The 24,387-nt window shown below is 32.8% G+C and overlaps 1 protein-coding gene across 4 annotated transcripts; it reads right to left on the bottom strand.

Annotated features, from left to right (window-relative positions):
* Nucleotides 1–3,196: 3,196 nt before the first annotated feature.
* LOC148623204 (palmitoyltransferase ZDHHC16B-like) lies at nt 3,197–20,368 on the bottom strand. 4 transcript variants are annotated; one of them, XM_088573831.1, is made up of 10 exons: nt 20,238–20,362; nt 16,816–16,888; nt 15,801–16,004; nt 14,415–14,606; nt 9,510–9,621; nt 8,942–9,075; nt 8,539–8,607; nt 8,045–8,263; nt 5,157–5,227; nt 3,197–4,884 (listed from the first exon to the last, which is right to left on the bottom strand). In XM_088573831.1, exons 3-10 carry the CDS (start codon nt 15,993–15,995, stop codon nt 4,770–4,772), a joined length of 1,107 nt encoding a protein of 368 aa, XP_088429957.1. In that variant the 5' UTR covers nt 15,996–16,004; nt 16,816–16,888; nt 20,238–20,362; the 3' UTR covers nt 3,197–4,769. The 4 variants fall into 4 exon arrangements, with proteins under 4 accessions (XP_088429957.1, XP_088429956.1, XP_088429958.1 ...); XM_088573830.1 differs by lacking the exon at nt 16,816–16,888 and having other exon boundaries at nt 20,238–20,368; XM_088573832.1 differs by lacking the exon at nt 16,816–16,888 and having other exon boundaries at nt 9,059–9,075; nt 20,238–20,368.
* Nucleotides 20,369–24,387: the final 4,019 nt, after the last annotated feature.

The following is a 24,387-nucleotide window of genomic DNA, read 5'->3' as shown; positions in this document are numbered from 1 at the left end:
AGATTTCCATGAAAATGTACTACTCGGACCATAGGTCTCACTAACCACTTCTAATGTTTCCATTATTTTACCTGTTCATAAAGTAATTTTCAATGTTTCACTGTGAATTCCCAGGGTGAATGACATCCTAAAGTTGCATACCAATGCAAAGCTTGGAAAATAAAGTTTCAAAATTATGCTAATGGTGTGATGATCGTGGAAATTCTTCACAAAATTTACTTAAATAAATAAATAATATTGAAAATCCACATTTTTACCTTTTCTGCAGACAGCATGGAGGCAAATTACTTACATATGTAAACAATATTCATAATCATTTGTAGTAAATAACAAATATGATTTAAAGTACATATTTTTAGCTTTATTTTGACTACTTTTGATCAGAATGCACTCAAATAATGCAATTGTAATGCATAGTTCTACTTTCAGTATATTTTAGTACTACATAGGAGGGTGGTCATTTGACCCGGAAGTGGTTGGTGAGACCATACCACAAAAGAAAGGCATTGATGGATTTCCACGAAAATGTACTACTAGGTCCAATGCCATAAAGAAAGGTTTTGATGGATTTTCATGAAAATGTACTACTAGGTTCCATGCCACAAAAGAAAAGCTTTGATAGATCTCAATGAAACTCGACTTCTAGGTCCCATACCAAAAAAGGAAAGCTTTGATAGATCTCAATGGAACTGGACTTCTAGGTCCCATACCAAAAAAAGAAAGGCTTTGATGGATCTGCATTAAACTGGACTACCATGTTCCATACCAAAAAAGGAAAGCTTTGATAATCTCCATGAAACTGGACTTTCAGGTTCCATACCAAAAAAGAAAGGCTTTGATGGATTTCCATGAAACTGGGCTACTAGGTTCCATACTACAAAAGATAGGCTTTGATGGATTTCCATGAAACTTGACTACTAGGTTCCATACCTCAAAAGACAGGCTTTGATGGATGTCCATGAAAATGGATTACTAGGTTCCATACCACAGAAGAAATGCTTTGATGGATATCTCTGGAAATGCGATACTATGTTCTATACCACAAATGAAAAGCATTGATGGATTTCCATGAAACTGGACTTCTAGGTTCCATAACCACAAGAGAAAGGTTTTCACGGATTTTCATGGAACTGTACTTCGGTGTTTCATACCACAAAAGAAAGGCTTTTATAGGTCTCAATGAAACTGTACTACTATATTCTATTCCACAAAAGAAAAGTTTTGCTAATTACCTTGAAAATGTTCTACTATCTTCCATACCGCCAAAGACAGGCTTTGATGGATTTCCATGAAACTGTACTGCTAGGTTCCATACCACAAAAGAAAGGTTTGAAGGATTTCCATTAAAAATTTACTACTAGGTTCCATACCACAAAAGATAGGCTTTGATAGATTTAATGAAAATGTACTACTAGGTTACATACCACAAAATATAGGGTTCGATGGATCTATATGAAAACTACTTTGTTCCAGCAGACAAAGCCCAAAACAACATTGTTTTTGTCAGCAAAACGTTTTACATCCAATGTTTATTATCACAGGTAAACATAGAAAATAATAGCAGTGACAAGACCTATACTGCTACCATGTTCTCCAAAGAAGAGATTGTGGAAAACTATAAATATGTGCTATCCTCTTTTGGTCACTCTACCAAGGACAATGATTGTGATTTTCTATCTATGAACTGGATTCCTAAACTCCATAAGAATCCATACAACATTTCATAGCTGGTCTGCAAAATGTACCACCAAACCTCTTTCAAAATTTTGAACTTCTATACTCGCAGCTGTCAAGGAGGGTCTGCAGTCCTACCACAACACTTGTTACTCCCATAGTGGTATTAATTCAATGTGGATCACGAAAAATTCGAAAGATCTTTTAGAGACAATCAGTTCAAGACTATTATAAGAATATAATACCATTAAAACCTATGATTTATCAACACTGTATATTTCTATTCCCCATACTCAGTTGAAATCCCGACTTACACATTATACACTGTTGTTTTTCCAAAAAAGATGGTACACCTAGATACAAATATAGAGTTCTTGGTAGAGATTCCTCATACTTTGTAAGCAATAATTTCAAATCATCTTCCAAATATATAGAAGATGTTTACAATAGGCTGGAATTTTTAATTGACAACATTTTTGTCCAGTGTGGTTGAAGTGCTTTTCAACAAGCCGTCGGCATTCCAATGGGAACAAATTGTGCTCCTCTACTTGCTGACCTATTTGTTCACTCTAATGAGGCTGACTTTATAGCTGATCTAATCTGTAAGAAAGAATATTTCCACTATATAGATGATGTATTACCTTTAATCAATCTTAATTTCAGGAATTTGATATGTGGCATCTACCCCAAAGAATTTGAGATAAAGGGTACTACAGAAACTGTGAAGTTAGCCTCTTATCTTGACCTACACTTAGAAATTTATGGTAAAGGAAAACTATTGACCAAACTTTACAACAAACGTGATGACTTTTCATTCAGAATTGTCAACTTTCCTTTCACTTGGGCAACATCCCTTCAGCACCTGCATATGGAGTGTTCATATCACAACTCATGTTATGCCAGAGCTTCCTGAAACTATGCAGGTTTTTTCTATTGCGCTAGAATTATAACAAATAGGCTTCTGGAATAGGGTTATGTTACTACATAAAACTGAGCTACTAGGTTACATACCACAAAAGATAGGCTTTGATGGATTTTAATGAAAATGTAATACTAGGTTACATACTACAACATATAGGGTTTGCTGAATCTATATGAAACAGGACTACTTTGTTCCATTAAACAGGAGATAGGCATTGATGGATTTCCATTAAAATGTACTACTAGATTCCATACCACAAAAGAAAGTCTTTGATGGATTTTAATGAATATGTACTACTATATTCCTAACCACAAAAGATAGGCTTTGATGGATCTGTATGAAACTGGACTACTGGGTTCCATACCACAAAAGATAGGCTTTGAAATAAAAAATAATCAGCAGTTTTTTTTGTAATTCATTTTATTCAAAAAGTTCAGAAATAGAAGCTCCACAAACATAATTTGATAACAAAAAACAAAAGTAAAGAATATTTTCCTGATTAACACTCTTAGTTCAGGCTAGTAAAATAAATAAATAAATAAAAATCATTTCCTATTGATAAGCTTCATAAAAATGTTAGAAAATCTTCAAATACTAAAGTTCATGCCTATTTCTACAATAAGTCCTTTGCTCTTCAAATACTTTGGTTGGTTTTTTTTTTTATTTCATTTCTATATCTACAATAAGTCCTTTGCTAGATGCAGATGAATCCTAACCTTAATAAAAATTTATTTTAACACAGAACAATTCAGAAGAAAATTGCACTTATAAACATTTCACATCTTAAACTTAAGATTAATTTTTTTTCTTATGCAAACACCAATCTTAATGTTGCATGAAGTAAACCAATAAAATGCCAATGGTGTATACATTAATATGTGGGATGAGATAACTCATGTTACAAGTTTTCTATTTGCAGTAATATAATGTTTTTGACCTGTCCGTCTCTACGTGCTTTTGTCGCAGTATGTTGTCACCTGGATAGCGCCCCTATTTTAACCAATCTCCTTCAAATGTAAATGAATGGTTAGTAGTTACAAAAGCTTGGTTGGATTAAATTTCACAGAGGTTTGGTCAAGGGGGACCATTTTTGGGGTGGGACTTAGTTTAAAAATGCTTGGTTTAGACTTGCCGCTTTCTTAGTGGCTCATTTTTTTGACTGCTTTGGTGAATCCTTAGTAGTTATATAAGCTTGGATGAAATTGATTTTAACAGAAATCTGTCAAGGGGACCACATCTTGGAGAGGGGACTAGGCTTGTCATTTGGAGAGCAAAACCATATATTGGTAAACTGTTAGTCACAATGAAATCTTGGAAGGGAATGTTTTTAACAGAAAATGGCCAAGGGATGCCCCATTTTGGGGTTGGGACTCTTCCAAAGAGGGCAAATGTGAGCCAGTTGAGTATTGTGAGCATGCTCACTAAGGTTCTTCAAATTAATAAGTAAAATATTTAAACCAAATAATGTGATATATGGTATATGTTATCCAATTAAAAATTATTTTTAGATAGTAACATGATAAAATACAGTACAGTACAATTAATATCAACATCACATTACACCATCATACATTTATAGGCTTGTCAATGGAATAAAATCACTCAAATCCTTTAAAACATGACATCTATTTCAACACAAAACAGCACTCATGATTTAATGACAGAAAAGGGCAGACATCTTAATATAGAAAAAGTGGAAAGAACACGCCAAATTTGCAAAGAAGGAGCAATTGAAAGTGAACAGCATTTTTTTAATACACTGTAAAGAATATTAATCAAAATGCGTAACTCTACTTGAACAAATTAATTACTATAAAATATACAAAACAACAGTTTCAACTTACTGTAAAAATCATGTTAAATAATAAGTCAGTACATTGCCTAAAACTGACTTCTTTATATATATTATAATGTTTCAAAATAAGAAATGAATTGATATGATTTTATGCAGTACATCATTATGATGACATCTGTAACATGTTATATCAGGTTTATATGTAGCATAAAGGAAATTTGTTATCACCCAGTAACAACATATATCATATATATTATAACTGGGTTACAACAAATTTCTTTTATGAGTTTGTGCCAATGAAGTATTTGTATAAAATATCTTTAGATTGTCACAAGAGCTGTTGTATGAAGACAGGTTACTCTTTGATCCTGTTTGTTGTCATAAGAGTTGTAGTATACCAGTCTTTCTATTTTTATAATGAGCCTTTGGCCAAGTTAAACCAGTTCCTTCAGGTTGGTGTGATGAGGGCAGTAAAATGTGTCTCCAAAATGTCCTGACAAAGAAACCATATTGTCAAATTAAATGTTAATGTTCTAATATTAATAATTCATCCTGTCAAAGATGGACAATAAAATGACTTTACATCTAAATAACTCAAAACACAGGTAAATTAATACTATAATAAAGTTAAAAACTTTGATTTTTTAGATTGATATTTGGTGAAGCCTAATTCAGAAGGGAAAGTTTATAAATAAAAACATCCTACAAAGAAATGAAATATTCTAAACATTGACAGGTTTGATTTAGATTCTGTGTCTGACTTACCTCCCCTTTGTCAATCCAAGAAATATTTTCCAGTTATTTATTACACCATAGTTGTAAGGGTTCTGGAATTTCTAAAATATAAATAGTTACATCAGTCTTAAATCTATCCAGTGGACTGGTCAAAATTAGAAATTCTTTTTGGGTTATCTTGCCTATTTTAAAATCATGTAATAAATTCATTATCATAAAAGTTTTAATTACTACAAGGAGTTAACATCTAATAAGGAACCAAACAGATTTATCATTTATTCTTGGACAAAATAATGCCAGCAACAAACAAGGAGTGTCCTTTGGACAAAACAATGTTATAAAGCAACAAGGGGGAATCCTTGGACAAAACAATGTTATAAAGCAACAAGGGGGAATCCTTGGACAAAGCGATGAAAGCAACAGAGTCTATTGTCCCATACTAACTATTCCTATAGCCCTGAGTCTATTGTTACATATTTACTATTTCTATAGCCCTGAGTCTATTGTCACATACTTTTAATTTCTATAGCCCTGAGTCTATTGTCACATACTTACTATTCCTAAACCCCTGAGTCTATTGTCACATATTTACTATTCCTATAGCCCTGAGTCTATTGTCAAATATTTACTATTTCTATAGCCCTGAGTCTATTGTCACATTTTTACTATTTCTATAGCCCTGAGACTATGGTCACATACTAACTATTTCTATAACCCTGAGTCTATTATCACATACGAACTACTTCTACAGCATAGTCTATAGTCGCATACTTACTATTTCTATAGCCCTGAGTCTATTGTCACATACTTACTATTCCTAAACCCCTGAGTCTATTGTCACATATTTACTATTTCTACAGCATAGAGTCTGTTGTCACATACTTATTATTCCTAATACCCTGAGTCTATTGTCACATACTTACTATTCCTATAGTCCTGAGTCTATTGCCACATATTATTTCTATAGCCTTGAGTCTGTTGTCATATACTTACTATTCCTATAGCCCTGATTCTATTGTATACCCTGAGACCATTGTCACATACTAACTATTCCTATAGCCCTGAGTCTATTGTCACATACTTACTATTCCTAAAGCCCTGACTCTATTGTCACATATTTACTATTGTCATTTATTTACTATTCCTATAGCCCTGTTTCTATTGTCACATATTTACTATTTCTATAGCCCTGAGTCTATTGTCACATACTTTTAATTCCTATAGCCCTGAGTATATTGTCACATATTTACTATTTCTATAGCTCGAGTCTATTGTCACATACTTACTATTCCTATAGCCCTGAGTCTATTGCGACATATTTACTATTCCTATAGCCCTGAGTCTAATGTCACATACTAACTATTCCTATAGCCCTGAGTCTATTGTCACATATTTACTATTTCTATAGCTCGAGTCTATTGTCACATACTTACTATTCCTATAGCCCTGATTCTATTATATAGCCCTAAGACTATGATCACATACTAACTATTTCTATAACCCTGTCGTCTGAATATAGCTGAAATATTGCTGCTCGGACGTTAAACCCCAACAAACAAACAAACAATCTATAACCCTGAGTCTATTATCACATACGAACTACTTCTACAGCATAGTCTATAGTCACATACTTACTATTTATATAGCCCTGAGTCTGTTGTCACATGTTTACTATTCCTATAGCCCTGAGTCTGTTGTCACATACTTACTATTCCTAAACTCCTGAGTCTATTGTCATATATTTACCATTTCTATAGCCCTGAATCTATTGCCACATACTATTTCTATAGCCCTGAGTCTATTGTCATATACTTACTATTTCTATAGCCCAGAGTCTATTGTCAAATACCAACTATTCCTAAAGCCCTGAGTCTATTGTCACATACTTACTATTACTATAGCCCTCAGTCTATTGTCACATACTTACTACATGTATTACTATAGCCCCGAGTCTACGGTCACATATTTACTATTCTTATAGCCCTGAGTCCATTGTCACATATTTACTATTTCTAAAGCCCTGAGTCTATTGTCACATATTTACTATTTCTATATTCCTGAGTCTATTGTCACATATTTACTATTCCTATAGCCCTGAGTCTGTTGTCACATATTTACTATTTCTATAGCATAGAGTCTATTATTACTTAATTATAAGGTTTTATCTTGTTTATTAAATGTACACATATTTTTCTCAATTTTCAAAATTTATTCAGGGCAGGGCAATCTATTGCACTGTCGATGTACTATTGCATGGTGCAATAGTCTCCTTGAGGAGTCTATTGCACTGACCCCATAATGACCTTTATCTAAGCCTTTTGATTGGTTGAACTTTTTTTAAGCGCTTCATTGAATTGGAATTTACACACAAAAAAGCTTGTGTGTAAAAATGTACATGCGACTCTCGTCTGCCAATTCGTAAACATGGAGCGGTCAATTTCCTATTCCTGGTCGAATGGTTGTCTCTTTGACATATTCCCCATTTCCATTCTTTATTATATCTCATAGACAAATTAGGTACTGTAATAAAACAGTTATTAAATGGGTTGGATGCAACAGACCAGAACATTTGTTCTTTGGTACTGAGAATGATCAAGTGTTCTCAGTACTGTATATTGTCACATACTTACTATTACTATAGCCCTGAGTCTATTGTCACATATTATTTCTATAGCACAGAGTCTGTTGTCAAATACTTACTATTCCTATAGCCCTGAGTCTATTGCCACATATTTACTATTCCTATAGCCCTGAGTATATTGTCACATACTATTTCTATAGCACAGAGTCTGTTGTCACATACTTACTATTTCTATAACCCTGAGTCTATTGTCACATATTTGCTATTTCTATAACCCTGAGTATATTATCACATACTAACTATTTCTATACCCGAAAGTCTATTGTCATATACTTACAATTCCTATAGCCCTGAGTCTATTTGTTTCCTTTCTATTTATGTGAACTTCTACATTGGTTTCTCCAAGACTGATCATTTTTATATGCCATAACAGTAAGAGAGAAACAGCCACTGCTACCCCACTGGCCAGGACAAACTCAAATAATACTGCATTATGGAAATATTTGTCTACGAAGTCCATCTCCAAATCACTCACATCATGTTTATAGGGTACTGGCTAAAAAACAGAAATATTTCCATAATAAGATATTACATCAGTCTTAAATAATTGAATGATATACAAAAGTAATATGATAAATATGTTTTTAACAAATCTGAACTTACTTTCATGGTAAACTCATTTAATTTTGTGAGTCAAAATTATTATTTGAAAAGCTGATAAAATCTGATTATTTTTGCCTAATTCAATATGGATTTCTATTCATCTTCCTGCACTCTTGTTTTTTTTAATGTGCCTAGTTTTATATATCAACAGAAAATTTATCTGTTTACCGTAGCTGTTCTATGCCATGCTTCATGTATTAAGTTCAAAGGATATAGGAATCCTGGGTATGGATAATACTGAAACATAAAATAAAAAGGTTCATAACATACTAATTTACATATGATGCCTTAAATCCCTATAAAATGTCCCTTACATAGAGGAGTTGCACTTACACAATACAAATTTATGCGCACAGACAGGGTTATTTTTATTTACATCCTAAGAGTGGGAGTACAAATTAGTTTCTACCTCTGCAAAAAAAAAGTACAAACTGTATTCAAGTTTTTAATGTTTTATGTACAGTTTATTTATTTCCTTCTTGTTATTCATAGTTCTTCACCAGTCCTTTGGAAGACAACTTCCCTCAGACAATAGACTCAAGAGAAGGCACTTATGATATTTAATACATACCAAATCTCCATAGAAATGTTGTCTGAATGCCTCATAGCCTACTGTACACACATAGACAGCACCAACAAACAAATAAGATAAAAACAGTAAAAAATATCTATGATTGTAAAAACCTACACAATTATTAATCCATGCTGATACCAAGTCAAGAAAAATAACCTGTTTTTCTCTCTAATATCTCTCTATTTTAAATAATAGTTTGTATGAATTTTATAGTATGGTTTAGATGAATATCTCTATTTTATAGTAAAGTTTACATGAATATCTCTCTATTTTAGAGTAAGGTTTACATAAATATCACTCTATTTTAAATAATGGTTTGTATGAATATCTCTCTATTTTATTGTATGGTTTAGATGAATATCTCTCTATTTTATAGTATGGTTTATATGAATATCTCTCTATTTTAGAGTAAGGTTTACATAAATATCACTCTATTTTAAATAATGGTTTGTATGAATATCTCTCTATTTTATTGTATGGTTTAGATGAATATCTCTCTATTTTATAGTATGGTAGACTTTAAGCGACAATAGTATCAGAACTAATGGTTATTTAAGAAGGATACGACAATGATGGTCCATCTGTAATACACACTTATTACACACACTGCAATGATGTGTTCTAGGCGGTTTTGGACTGATACATTTCTTACATATAGAAACAGTTTCTGGTACTTCCTGCAATACAAAAAGTTGTTATTAAATTTTCTCTTCATCTCTGATATAATGAAAAAAACAGCTGTACCAAAGCAAATGATAGGAATGTACCCATATTTTGGTGTTATAAGGGAATTGAAAGAATAAAAGCAATAAAAAAGAAATCAGGATCCTTTCTTTAAGACAATCATTTAGAATTCTTCAAAGTATTGCATGCAGTTCAGATGTAAAGACAGAAGAATGCAAAAAGGTGGCAGGGGAGATGGAATTATCTCCCCCTTCAAAGATACGCATATTTATGGTGTACCAAGAGATTAAAAAATATCTTTTATTTGCATATGCTGTAAAAATTTTAACATATGCTACAAACAATGTAGCATATGCTTTATTGCATAACATTGGTAATGTATTTTTATAGTTTATGCTATATCTCGGTTTTGTTATATTTATGTGCTTAGCAGTTCATTTAAAAACAGTAGTATACCCTATATTAAACATATACTATATGCTGTATTTATAGCTTATGTTGTATCTGTATGTTACTTATGCATCTAGTTTTATACGTACCAAATGCATGCATATGCGGCAAAAGCATGCGTTATGAATGTTCATTATATAGGCAGTCAGTCTGTTCATTACATTTAACTTGCTAAAAGGTTATTAATTTATGGTGGGAAGAGCAAAGTATAACTTATTCAAATCATATAAGAATAGGCATTAGAATAGACAAAAAAGTACATATGCTTTGAAAATACATTCGAATATTTCAGTACACTAAGTACAAGATACGCCTTATTGAAATATACAGCATATGTTAAACAACGCTTGACTTGTAGCATAAGCTTTAAAATAATGTTTTAACCTAACAGCATTGTACAGTTACATAGGGTGTATGCTTTAAAATGTAGCTTATGTTGCAATATTGCAATATTGAAGCATATGCTTATTGTTTTGAAGCATTTGCAAAAAACAAAAAAACAACTTTTGAACCTCCTGGTGTACCATACATATTGACTACCAACATTTGAATATGTAATATTTATTTGGTAAACTACAACAATGCAAAGATTTTACAAAAACTGTATAAATAATTGTAATATTTAATGAAAAATATGGACTACATTTTCTCACTAAAGAGACAAGCATATTCCTATTTTCAGCCATGTGAAATATCCTGATCTCATCAATGGGTGAGATAACACATGCAATGTTTGTGACATCACATCATTCTATAATGTCCCATTAGTTCAAAGGAATTTCAGCAAGCAGAGCATTCTAAATTGGTGTAATAATCACAAAATAAATTCAACAATATTGCTACCCTGAGCCATATGTTTCCGTCTGCAGCAAAAAAAATAAACTGAAGTGTAAAAGCCCCATAACTTCTCTAAAATTGTCACAATATGATCAACTACATATGGTAACTAACAACCCTATAAAATTTGAACAAAATCCATTGAGCAGTTTCTGAGGAGTGTAGATTGTACAAAGTCACATAACTCTCTTAAAATTTGTCGAATCAAAATGACAGTGCAATAAGATCAACTATAAAATTTGAACAATATCTGTTGAGAAGTTTCCAAGGAGTTACGTCCACAAAGTGTTCCTATAGTGTAGTATGTACAAATTCAACAAAGTTCCATAACTCCTGTAAAAATTTTTTAATCAAAATGTTGGCATAATATGATCAAATACATATTGTTACTAAAAATCCCACAAAGTTTGAACAAAACCTAGTGGTTTCAGAGGAATTCGGTCCAGATAGTGTGTATGATGTGATGAATGGACGCAGACAGACACTAGTATTTTTATACCCCTTCTGCATTGTGATGGGGGACAAAACCTATGTAAAATCAAATGTAGCAATATTGAAGCATACCATTATTGTTTAGTAGCATGTGCAAAAAAAAAATAATTTTGAACCTATTGGTGTACCATAAATATTGACTACAAACATTTTAGTATGTAATATGCATTTGGTAAACTTCAACAATGAGTGTACGAAAATTGAATAAATTATTGTAATATTTATTGAAAAATATGGACTACATTTTCTTATAAAGAGACAAGCATATTCCTATTTTTAGCCATGTGAAATACCCTGATCTCATCCATGGGTGAGATAAAACATGCAATGTTTATGACATCACAATAAAATATTTCATGACGTCCCATTAGTTCAAAGGAATTTCAGCAAACAGAGCATTCTAAATTGGTGTAATAATCACAAAATAAAAACAATATTGCTACCCTGAGTCATATGTCTCCATCTGCAGCAAAAATAGTTGAAGTGTAAAAGCCCCATAACTTCTCTATAATTTGTCAATCGAAATGGCAACACAATATGGTGACAAACAACCATATAAAATTTGAACAAAATCAATTGAGCAGTTTCTATGGAGTTGCATCCACAAAGTGCTCCTATAGTGTAGAATGTACATGTACAAAGTCCCATTACTTCTCTAAAATTTGTGGAATCAAAATGACAGCGCAATATGATCAACTAAAAAATTGGAACAATATCTGTTGGACAGTTTCCGTGGAGTTGTGTCCACAGAGTCTCCCTAAAGTATAGAATGTTCAAATTTAACCATGCCAATAACTTCCGTAAAATTCGTTGAATCGAAATGCTCAACTACGTATGGTGACTAACAATCCAACAAAATTTGAACAAAATCAAATGAGTGGTTTCAGAGGAGTTGTGTCCACAATGTGTTTCAATAGTGTAGGATGGTAAATTCAACAAAGTCCCATAACTACTGTAAAATTTGTTGAATCAAAATGTTGACATAATATGATCAACAACACATGGTGACTAGCAATCCCACAAAATTTGAACAAAATCTGTCAATAGGTTTCCAAGGAATTGGGTCCACAAAGTGTGACAAATAGATGGATGCAAAGACAGACACCAGTATTTCTATGTCCCCTTCCGCATTGGGGCGGGGGACAAAAAGTGAAAAAAAAAAGCATCGCAAGACTAGGAAATCTCAGAAACTCTCCGGGTAGGATTTCAATGTCTCAGCAAAGCTTTGTTAGAGAATTTTACTGTAGGTGTCTGAGATTTCTCTGTCGTGCATTCTCAACAGTGTTAGATTCTTATACTGTTTATTACTGATATAATATCATACTGAGTGTTTGATTAAACTAAATAATTACAAAACCATTCTATAATTCCAGATAAAATAATTTCAGGCTTTGACGATGACTTTTGTATTGAACCCCATGCTTATACATGTAGTAAGTCACACAACCAAAACCGGATTTATCCTCTGTTGAATTACATGTTAATTTGTTTTCATTGTTTGGTACATGTAATTGTCTTAGACATATTTCCCATTTCTTCTTTGTATAGATGTTCAGATACTTTTGTCAAAACACATTCATTTTAACACAAAATAATAACTTTGTTAATAATGTATCATCATGCTGCTATGGTTGATTTCTCAACCAGCCAGAATATGAGAGATTTCCTTCTGAAAAGGTTTATTACATTTGAAACACAGCTTTGAACTCACACTCCATCTATATTAGATGTAAAGAGCTTCGCCTACAGCAGCTTGATATGACAACACAATTTTGAACTCTGTTCACTTGGGGCAAGTGTGGACACAATATCAGTTTTTGAAACACTTACAGTTCATTATGGACTCAACACCTGGGGTGTGGTTAGTTTGATCACTTATAAGACATATCTGAAACTGGATTGAAAAACACACCGAGGCAGGGATTTTCATAAGAAATCAAGTATAAAATTTGTTTTTAATTGGACCAAAAATAAACATGAGGCTACAATGTGGCTGAATCGCTCATCTGGTTAATCTTTTGCCTTTCAAGGACAATGACTCTAGAGTCACCTCACTTAAACAGACACTTAGTCTACTAATTAAAGTGAAATACACTTGGTCTACTTATTAGAGTAAAATAAAAATTTTCGATGCAACTGTCAATGTACAATTTTCAAAAGTCGTGTTTATCACAGAATTGAAATTATGTACATTGTATATAATACACAAATTATTTCTTCTACTTCAAAATTATACAAATCATTTTGCTAAATATGTCATTACATTACCTATACCAAGGACGTAATTATTTTCTTCAATTCATGTTTTGAAATATCTGAAGTAATCATATGTAATCATGAAGTAATTATGGTTACTTTGACAAAAGTAATCAAATGTAAACAATAATATTTGAAATTATGAGTAATCATGACATAATCGATTATATTTTTTACCCAATGTAATCATGATGTAATCGATTGCATTTGAAAATGTTAGCCCCAACCCTGAACCTAATGGTTTTGGAGATACATGAGAAAAAAAACTTCTGACTAACCCCTTTGTTCTATTTTAAATAACAGCGGCCAGGTGAACTAAAAATTGGATCAACAATTAGCTCTTCCTATCAATTCTAATGATAACACCCATTTTCCTCCTCTTAGCCCCTTATTTCCAAAAGGGGTGAGGCAAAAACCTCCAAAATATAGGGCCCTCTGCCATGTCCCTAGGAACAATATGTTCAAATTTCAAAAAGATCTGGTAAGTTTTACTCAAGTTATTGTAAATAAACCAAAGTTAACAGATGCCAATGTCACAAAGCCGATGCTGACAGGGTGATACAATTGTACAACTAAAAAAAATTTTGCAGTTGTATAACAAAAAATTAGCTAGTATCATTAGTTGTTAATGGGAGTGAATATGCAGTATTTTTTATCATCAATGTTTATGTCTGCAGTGATGATCAATATTTATATTCAGCTTTTTGGTATTTTTTTGTAAACTGCAGTAACTGTTGATAATTATTCTTACATAAGGTGGGTTTCCAGGATTTGTAAATGCTGCCATAACATAATTAAATACTGTATTCACCAACAGCCAGTGACCAAAGATCAAGTGAAAGATACATCTTTCAACTCCTTTATTGAACTCTTGAGGTAACAGACAGGTATAGGCAACAACGATCACAGAGGATACTAAACACACAACTGCTGTCATAAATATCTGAAATATACAACAATCACAGAGAATACTTGAACAAAAAACTGCTGTCATAAATATCTGAAACATACACCAATCATTGAGGCTACTTGAACACACAACTGCTGTCATAAATATCTGAAATATACAACAATCACAGAGGATACTAAACACACAAATGCTGTCATAAATATCTGAAACATACAACAATCACAGAGGATACTAAACACACATCTGCTGTCATAAATATCTGAAACGTACAACAAAAACAGAGGATACTTGAACACACAACTGCTGTCATAAACATCTGAAACATACAACAAAAACAGAGGATACTCAACACACAACTGCTGTCATAAATATCTGAAACATACAACAATCACAGAGGATACTAAACACACATCTGCTGTCATAAATATCTGAAACATACAACAAAAACAGAGGATACTCAACACACAAATGCTGTCATAAATATCTGAAACGTACAACAAAAACAGAGGATACTTGAACACACAACTGCTGTCATAAACATCTGAAACATACAACAAAAACAGAGGATACTCAACACACAACTGCTGTCATAAATATCTGAAACATACAACAATCACAGAGGATACTTGAACACACAACTGCTCTCATAAATATATGAAACATACAACAAAAACAGAGGATACTCAACATACAACTGCTGTCGTAAATATCTGAAATATACAACAATCACAGAGGATACTAAACACACAACTGCTGTCATAAATATCTGAAATATACAACAATCACAGGGGATACTTGAACATACAACTGCTGTCATAAATATCTGAAATATACAACAAAAACAGAGGATACTAAACACACAACTGCTGTCATAAATATTTGAAACATAAAACAATCACAGAGGATACTAAACACACAACTGCTGTCATAAATATTTAAAAAAAATGTGTTTCCTTCAAACAGCTTGTTGGGATGACATCCTGCCATCTTTTATTGGTTTATGTGACATATCCTTCTTATTCAATTATCATTGAATGGATGTTTAATGATTATATGACGTGCCTTCATTTTTTCCGGGTGCCCCTTTTTTACTTGGATTACTATTCATGTCTTAAACTTTATCAAGGTAGGGCTTAGAACAAAAGAATTTTCCTCACTGAAGTGTATATTGATCATGTTCATCAACTACCTTGCTGTTAACATGAATGGGTCTATGGACATACTTACTGGCCCTAGATATTTAGCAAATCTATCAACTGTCCAGAACATTGGTTCTGCTGCTGTTTCTATGATTATTGTAGTGGATGTAAAGTGATTGTAGAACAATGTCTTCCTTAACAGCCTTATCCACTGGATAGTCCTCCAGCATGATGATTTCAACCTACACGGAAATTCTAATAATTTCCATTGTATTTTTGCCATCACTCAAATCTTAAAGACATAAAAACAAATGAAATATTAAAGGAACAATAAAACTGTATTCTCAATTAATCAATTAATGAGTCTTACACTATACTGCATTTAGTGGTTAATTAATGTGCCTAACATTATACTATATTAATTAATTAATTAAAGTGCCTACACTATACTACATTCAATGACTGATTAATATGCCTTACAATATACTGCATTCAGAGATTTATTAATATGCCTTACAATATACTGCATTCTGTGATTAATAACTGTGCCTTACAATATACTGCATTCAGTGACTAATTAATGTGCCTTACAGTGATTAATGAGTGTCTTACACTATACTGCATTCAGAGATGAGCAACTTGGACTCCACTAAAAACTGGGAGCATGGACCAGGTGCACAAGCAGGGTAAGCGTCCTCTGCTTTTCTAGAAACACCTGCCAAGTTGCTTATAAAAAGTCAAGTCCTGTGTAGACAAACGAGGAAAGGAAAACTATGACCCGTTGAATAAATCAGTTTTCATGGTGCTGATGGATACACCATTACAATCCACGAGTTCATGATGACGACCATAAAACTTCTGTAGTGATGACTTCAATCTTGTAGCAACATAACCCTGTTCCAGAAGCCTATTTGTTAGAGTTCTAGTGCGATACAAAAAGTCTGCATAGTTTCGGCAAGCTCTGGCAGAACGAATGAGTTGTGATATGAACACTCCATACGCAGGAGCCGAAGGGATGTTGCCACAGATGAAAGGAAAGTTGACAATTCTGAATGAAAAGTCATCACGTTTGTCGTAAAGTTTGGTCAATAGTTTTCCTTTACCATCGATTTCTAAGTGTAGGTCAAGATATGAGGCTGACTTCACAGTGTCTGTAGTATCTTTTACAAGTTAATACTGAAAAGACAAAAGTTGTTGTCTTCAGTGAAAGAAAGTGTAAACAACATTTTCAATTTCAAATATATAACAAAAATATAGAAAAAGTAGTCATATACATATCTAGGAATGGTTTTCAATTACAACGGCAGTTTCACTATTGCAAGAAAGCATCTAATAGATCAAGCCCAAAAAGCTCTTTTTGCTCTCTATAGGAAACTAAGAAATATTTCACTACCAATTGATTTACAGTTGAAGTTATTTGATACTTTGATATTACTGTTATCTTCCTCTGAGGTCTGGGGTTTTGAAAATAAGCAAAACATTGAAAAGGTGCATCTTAAATTTTGTAAAAATATCCTTTAGCTGAGAAGCAGCGCTCCAAATTTTATGGTTTATGGGTTAACTATATTAAATCTATCTTGGATGATACGGGTCTTAGTTACTTATGGAACGAACAGGTTCAAGTCAATATTAACTGGTTTAAGGTCGCAGTTAAACAGACATTATGTGATCAATTCTATCAATCTTGGTTTGTTACAAATGGACAACACATCTCGTGGTGAATTCTATTCCACTTTTAAACATGAATTCAGAATTGAACCATATCTTCTCAGATTCTCCCTAGCAGAATGTATTCATTTGACAAAATTAAAACTAAAACTTAAAACTACCAATAGAAACTGGGAGGTGGTCTGGAGTCCCACGGAGTCAAAGAATATGTAACCTTTGTAAAGAAGGGGTGGGAGATGAATTTCACATATTCTTCCAGTGTAACAATCCAACGGTTAAGTATTTAAGATCTCTTTACATCCCAGATTACTACTCAAGGCAACCGAATATGAGTAAATTTGGTGGGTTATTGACTATCTGTAATGTTCAATTATACAAAAGAGTGTGTGCTTTTTTACGAAAAATTGCTAATATCATATGAAAGTGAATGTGTTAAAATATAAATGTGAATCTGTTTGTATTCACATATTTTATGATATTGACTGTTCTGTGTATTGTGTCTGTTTATTTGTCTTATTTACATGTATATACATATTTGTATTTGTTTTTTTGTTGTCCTGTTGTACACCCACTGTGCCTGAGGCTATCAATAAAATCTTGTCTTGTCTTGCATTCAGTGATTAATTAATGTGCCTTACACTATACTGCATTCAGTGATTAATTAATGTGCCTTACACTATACTGCATTCAATGATTAATTAATGTGCCTTACACTATACTGCATTCAATGATTAATAAATGTGCCTCACACTATACTGCATTCAAATATTAATTGCAGGCACTGCAGACAAAATTTTGGAGAGTACAGACATTTCTTTTGTTGAACAAGCAGATGATCCTGCCATGCATCTTTGCTTGAATATATTTTTATGTAGTTTTGGAATCCAAAACAAATAAGGTCAGATTTCTCAATTAAAGGAATATTTAATGAGGTCATAAATGACTTGCGCTTATCTAGGATTTCATCCTTTTTGAATGTATTGTATATGTACACTACTGTCACTACTGTCAACACAAATTTTAATTTCTCCACTCTCCACAGTGGAGATATTTTGAAAAGAGTTAGAGTGTCTCCACTCTCCACAGTGGAGTTACCATTTCAAAAAATATTTGTAATTAAAGGGAAAGACCACCTTTGCATTAAGTTAGGCTCTTATTATAAATCATACCCACATAAACAAAAAGAAATAACTTTAATGCAAAATGCACTTTTATAAAATGCTCAAAGGTTTTGCAAAGTTTGAAATCTATGTGAATAGCCATCTTGCAGAACTCTCCTATCTGAAGGAAAATCATAAGCAGACTTCATTATTTTTACCGATAGCTTCCAATTTGCTCATAACGTCATTAAGTGATTAAAGTCAGTTTGATACTGTTACAAGTACTGCAAATAATATGTTAACAAAGAATATTCCGTAAATATTTCTACGATCCTGTTTATCTAACCACCAAAATATGCTGCCTTGTCAAGCTTACAATTACACAGATGATAAAAGAGAAATATTCTATAAGTCTTTTTTACCAGCAACATGAACATTCTTCGGAAGTAGCCATTAGATTTTCCTCAAGACATATTAGCCTTCTGGCTGCAAATCACATTGTTTGTCAATGTTGTCTGACATTTGCTTACATGTTTGCCTCAATCTCTTCTTCTGTTTATTTTGGGTTGAAATCATATGGGAAAAGTCCCAAATTTGTGATTTCTTTGGACATCATAATCAATTACCTATTTACTTTCACTTAACAAACCGACTTTGTGAACTCACAGCTCAACCAATCACGGTGGCGCCCATAGGCGCAGGAAATTCAAATTTCCTATTTATAAATCACAATTAATTAGTTAAGAAAAGGAAATTATTTTGTTTCAATTTAATTTTCATGAACATTTAACAGATTAGTTTCGATATTTATGATTTGCACCTTCTCCTTTAACTTCTCCTGTCTTTATACATGTACATGTACCAAGGTATATTTAATGGTTTTTACTCTGGTGTAGTCAAAGTGGAAGACATGAGTGACTCCACTGTGAAGAGAGGGAAATAAAAATTTTTGGTTGACGGTAGTGTACATGTATATAAGATTACCAAATTTATCTTTTATTTCTAGCTCTTTACTTTAGCATCTGTAGTAAAGCCCTTTACATGCAAAAACAATGTTGTTTCAGGTTTTGTCTACAGGGATAACAACATATTTCTCATGAAGAGAGGACAGAAATTTTGCAGCTTCTATGTCCTTGAATTCTCATTTTCGGTGTGACGTCTTACTTTAAATTTGATTGGTCAATTGAAGGAATTTAAATTGACCTAAAGCCATTTGGAACCACCAAGTCCATATACAAAGATGGAAAAATTCATATTTTTCAATCATAAATATCTTTGAATATAAAAATCAATATCAAAAATGCTTTGGATTATCTGTGCAAAAGATCGTTTAAAAGAAGAATTTTTATCAACAAAAAGATAGCTGCTACAGATTTTTAAATAGCTTACAGGGTTCTACGTATGTTAACCAAAGGCACATTTGAAGCTACACCACCTAGATCTTCAAATTGAAGTGCCTGGATGTCCGGAAAAAATACTGCCTTAGGTCAATCATTCAAGCTATGTTTGAGGTAGTGAAAATATGGTACTAATTTGACTAAAAACTTTGGTCCTGATTGAACTAAATTTTTTCCAGGGTCAAAAGAAATTCAAACAATAGACAATGAAGTTTTTGCATCAACGCCAACCCGGCATATCAATATCCTAATAAATAGATCATAAGGGTTTTCAGTTATGTAACTTGTAGTGTAGAGTCAGACTCAGAGGAAATTTGGACTACTGAGTTTTGTCTCGTTATCATGCCATATACATTTTACCTTTGTTATTCCAGATTATGGATCTGAAAATTGTAAAGACCAATACGACTATGGGATAATGACCGCTGGTAATTTTCATGTGTTTTGCGAAGTTGACAGGGTTAACAAATATTAGGGAATGCAACTTCGTTAACTTTGAAATTGGTAAAATGGTCTGACGTGCTCTCGTACCTTCAACCAATTTTTAAAAGCTCCTGCCAACTAAACCAATTACCGTTACAAGCAATAGAAATGATCGGGAACAGATCGATAAATTTGTCAAGTATTGCAGATTGATCGTGAAAATTTGCCGGAAATCTCTGGCTTTTAAGGATCATAAATCACAGACCAATTAGCTGTTTTCTCAGTTTAAAAAATGTTTTGTTTTTTTTTTTTACTTTTTAATAAATACAGCAAATCTGCAACATTTACAAATACAGAACACGTCTTATCAAAATTTCTATCATTTTTTTCTCTCAGTTTTTCAGGCAATTAAAAATTTACAATTCATTACTTATTGAGCATTAGTATTTAAGATGACGTATCTGGTATCATTTATTCTTTTCATTTTATTTTGTAAATAGATTAATTTGAGATAACTGTCATTGTATATATATATATATATCTTTATAAGGTGTTCTCTAAAATTTCTCTTATATAAGATAATAAAGTCTAGATTGTCTTGTAAAAAATTTAAACCTTTGTCCATAGAAAGCTATTGTATTTGCCAACCTAGAGACTAATTGAAAAGCATGTACAATTGTAGTGCAATTTCATCTTTCACCATATAGAGCATTTTGTTATTACAACTGCCTCTTATGGATTCTAGTAATGAAAGGGCGTCTTGAACGTATTTATGAGAGATTACGATTTCCGTGAGAAGTGCATTGACTGTCACCAAAGTCTGGTAATGTTTATCTCTGTTTTCTTATATAAGTATTCGTTTAGAGCATTGAATTTGGAATAATTGTCAAATACTAGATACATGTACATGTCATTTTTTACTGGTACACGTAATACTAGTCTTGCAATTGGTCGTTTGCGCTATAGTTTGGCTTGCTTGGGTTTCTTACTTTTCCACTGATTCCTTCTATTTCCATAATTAGTGTTGTTCTAGACCCTTCATTTCATTTTCTGAAAGTAAATACATAAATATATTTAGTAAAATTATATTAGTACGTCAGATATTTGGAATTTAGTTGCAAATATACAATATACGGATGGATGTAATAATTAAATTGGGAAAGTCATGAATGAATATGTAAAGTGTTGATATTTCGTTTACCCCTGAACAATATGTGATTTGTTTACATTGTTTTGGTGTTGTAACACGCAGGGGTACCAGCTGCAGATGCCTTTAGTGAATTTGTGAAAACTGTGAGGTTTCATACAATAACTGTCATTTGAAAATGTAGTGTATATAACAACATTTTGACAGACACTGTTCCTTTTTTTCAATACAATAAGGGTAATCCAATACGAGTAAAATGTTACTGGCCTTCCGTTTGACCCTTCGGTAAATAGTGGTTCTCTATATTTAACATCTTCTATTCACGATCAAGCTGCATGCAATACTTCAAATATATGTTATCGATGACGATGATGTTATCTGTTCACGATCATTTCTCTCTCATGGCGGCGTGTTGGGAGCACGGCGGTCACTTTGGTTAAAACTTGGTACGGGTGCAGCTGGAGCTGGAAAAACACCCCATTCATATATTTGTCTGCAAGAAAATGAATCCCAATTATATATTTTTCAAATATTCTACTGCTGTGTATCTGACATTCATCTTGAATTAAGAGAACATAGATAAAAACAAAGGTTTCCAGGAGGTTGCAGAAAGGGCATATAATTGCAAAATCTTTGGATCTAATCCTATTCATCTGTAATTCATCAATTCGTCACATAATCTACTAAGTTTTCCCCATGGATATTAGCTACAGCAGACACTAATTGAAGATTAATTGGTGACAATTGGAAAGTTTGTCTTATACATTAATACATTAAAATTGTAGAAATAAGACCCATTGATATAGTATACCTCAGAAATGGCAGCCCATTGATGTAGTATACCTCAGAAATGACAGCCCGTTGATGTAGTATACCTCAGAAATGACAGACCATTGATATAGTATACCTCAGAAATGACATATTTTTCAACTCTAGAAAAACAGACCCATGTGATCATTGGGGGTTTTTAACGACCTTGAATACCAATACATGCCTCTCACGGTCGATGTTAGTAGGTTAGTAGAACCAACTGGTGTTGGTGGCGGAGCTCAGCCTTCGGGATACCTGACTGAAGAACTCGGTCAGAGTATGTCCTACTAGCGACTGGTTGTGTTGACGCTCTGGCCTACTCCCAGACCCCACGTGGGTCCGAGAACGTTTCCCCACTCTGTTTGGGAGTACGTCAACGTGTAGAGTGTACAGACCCATTCCAACGGCACGTCTGTATATACTGGTATATAGCCCCTCGCCCACCCCTCCCGGTGATTAGGGGTGACTAATACTAGCAATTCACAGAGGCGGATTCAGAGATTCTCAAAAGAGGGGTCCGGCTTTGTCATGGCTCAGTGATTTCCTATATAATTAATATTTTTTTCGACCTAAAGGGAAGCCCGGGTCCCCTGAAACCCCCTCAGATCCCGCCTATATTTTATACACGAGCTATTTTTTATTTAGATTGTACGTACTAAGTCATAATTAATTACAACTACAACCAAAGTTTTGTTTTCATAATTCATTTATTGAATAAAATGATTTTAAATCAGGAAATCCATATTACTTTGACGATGTATACTGTATAATTATTTACTTTTTGTCGCGTAATAGGATGTGTGAGAGTAGGTCCCATTGTATCCCTCTTGGTTTGTTTTATATTTTGGCAAAAATACGGAAGCGTGAATAATGGGGTTATTCAAATACGTCAAGCCAGATAGTGAATACATGAAACAAAGACGGTAAACGTACATAGTGTAGAGGACCGAAGGAAATAGACTACATATACAAAGACGGTAAACATACATAGTGTAGAGGACCGAAGGAAATAGACTACATATACAAAGACGGTAAACATACATAATGTGGAGAACCGAAGGAAATAGACTACATATACAAAGACGGTAAACATACATAGTGTAGAGGACCGAAGGAAATAGACTACATATACAAAGACGGTAAACATACATAATGTGGAGAACCGAAGGAAATAGACTACATATACAAAGACGGTAAACATACATAGTGTAGAGGCCCGAAGGAAATAGACTAAATATAAAAACTGAATTAAAGGAAAACAAGACGTAACACAAAAAAGTAAACACTAGAAATATGAACTCTCACAAAAAGGGGGTGTTATCAGGTGCCCCGGAAGGATGTCCTGCTCCACCAGGGTGTCTTCCCATTTATCCAACTTTTGAAAATTGTCTATTCCCATTTATCCAATTTTAGTTTTGGGTTAATTAAGGTGTTGTTTGTTTAGCACTGAACAGGTGTCTTCAGAAAAATTATTCCGACATAATTTTACCTAAAATTGACGCGATATTTTTTTTTAGGTTCAGAACTACAAACCATGGATTAATTACCAATAGAAAAAGGTAGCTGGCAAAATGTAGATAGAGAATACCGACATTGTCATCTGTGCTCATGTCAAAAATTAGGAGACGAATACCACTAAACATTTGAATGTATAAATTTAACCGAAAAACGCAAAAGACTTTTACCAAGGTATTATCTGAAAGCTCATAACACATTTAAGTTTTCTGAACTAATGTCTTGTTAAAAAACAAAAAGTTATTGAACAATTTATATAAATTTATTAAACATATTAACGATACTGCTTGATCGCCTGGCTTACTTTCTGTCTGCACCGTCACTTTGTCACAAAATAGGACAATATGGTAAAATTGATTAAAATTTCATACTTCTTGGGATTTTTTAAAAGAAAAAATGAAATAAAAACTAAATATTTTATAAAAATTGAAGTATAAAACATTTATATAATATTTGATAAGAAAATAACTTGTTAAATTTTAATAAAATTAACTAAAATTTCAAACCTTTTGACATTAAAAAAAAATGGAATAAAAACTAAGTATTTTATGAAAATTAAAGAGTACAATATTTTATAAAAAATGAATTATTTGCTATTGTTAATCAGATAACTAA

Source organism: Perna viridis, chromosome 3 (genome assembly GCF_037379345.1).
Source record: "Perna viridis isolate PV_CMFRI_1.1 ecotype Kerala chromosome 3, ASM3737934v1, whole genome shotgun sequence".
Taxonomy (NCBI): domain Eukaryota; kingdom Metazoa; phylum Mollusca; class Bivalvia; order Mytilida; family Mytilidae; genus Perna; species Perna viridis.
The sequence above is the reverse complement of the archived record's forward strand: the minus strand, read 5'-3'. Positions and strand labels throughout refer to the sequence as shown.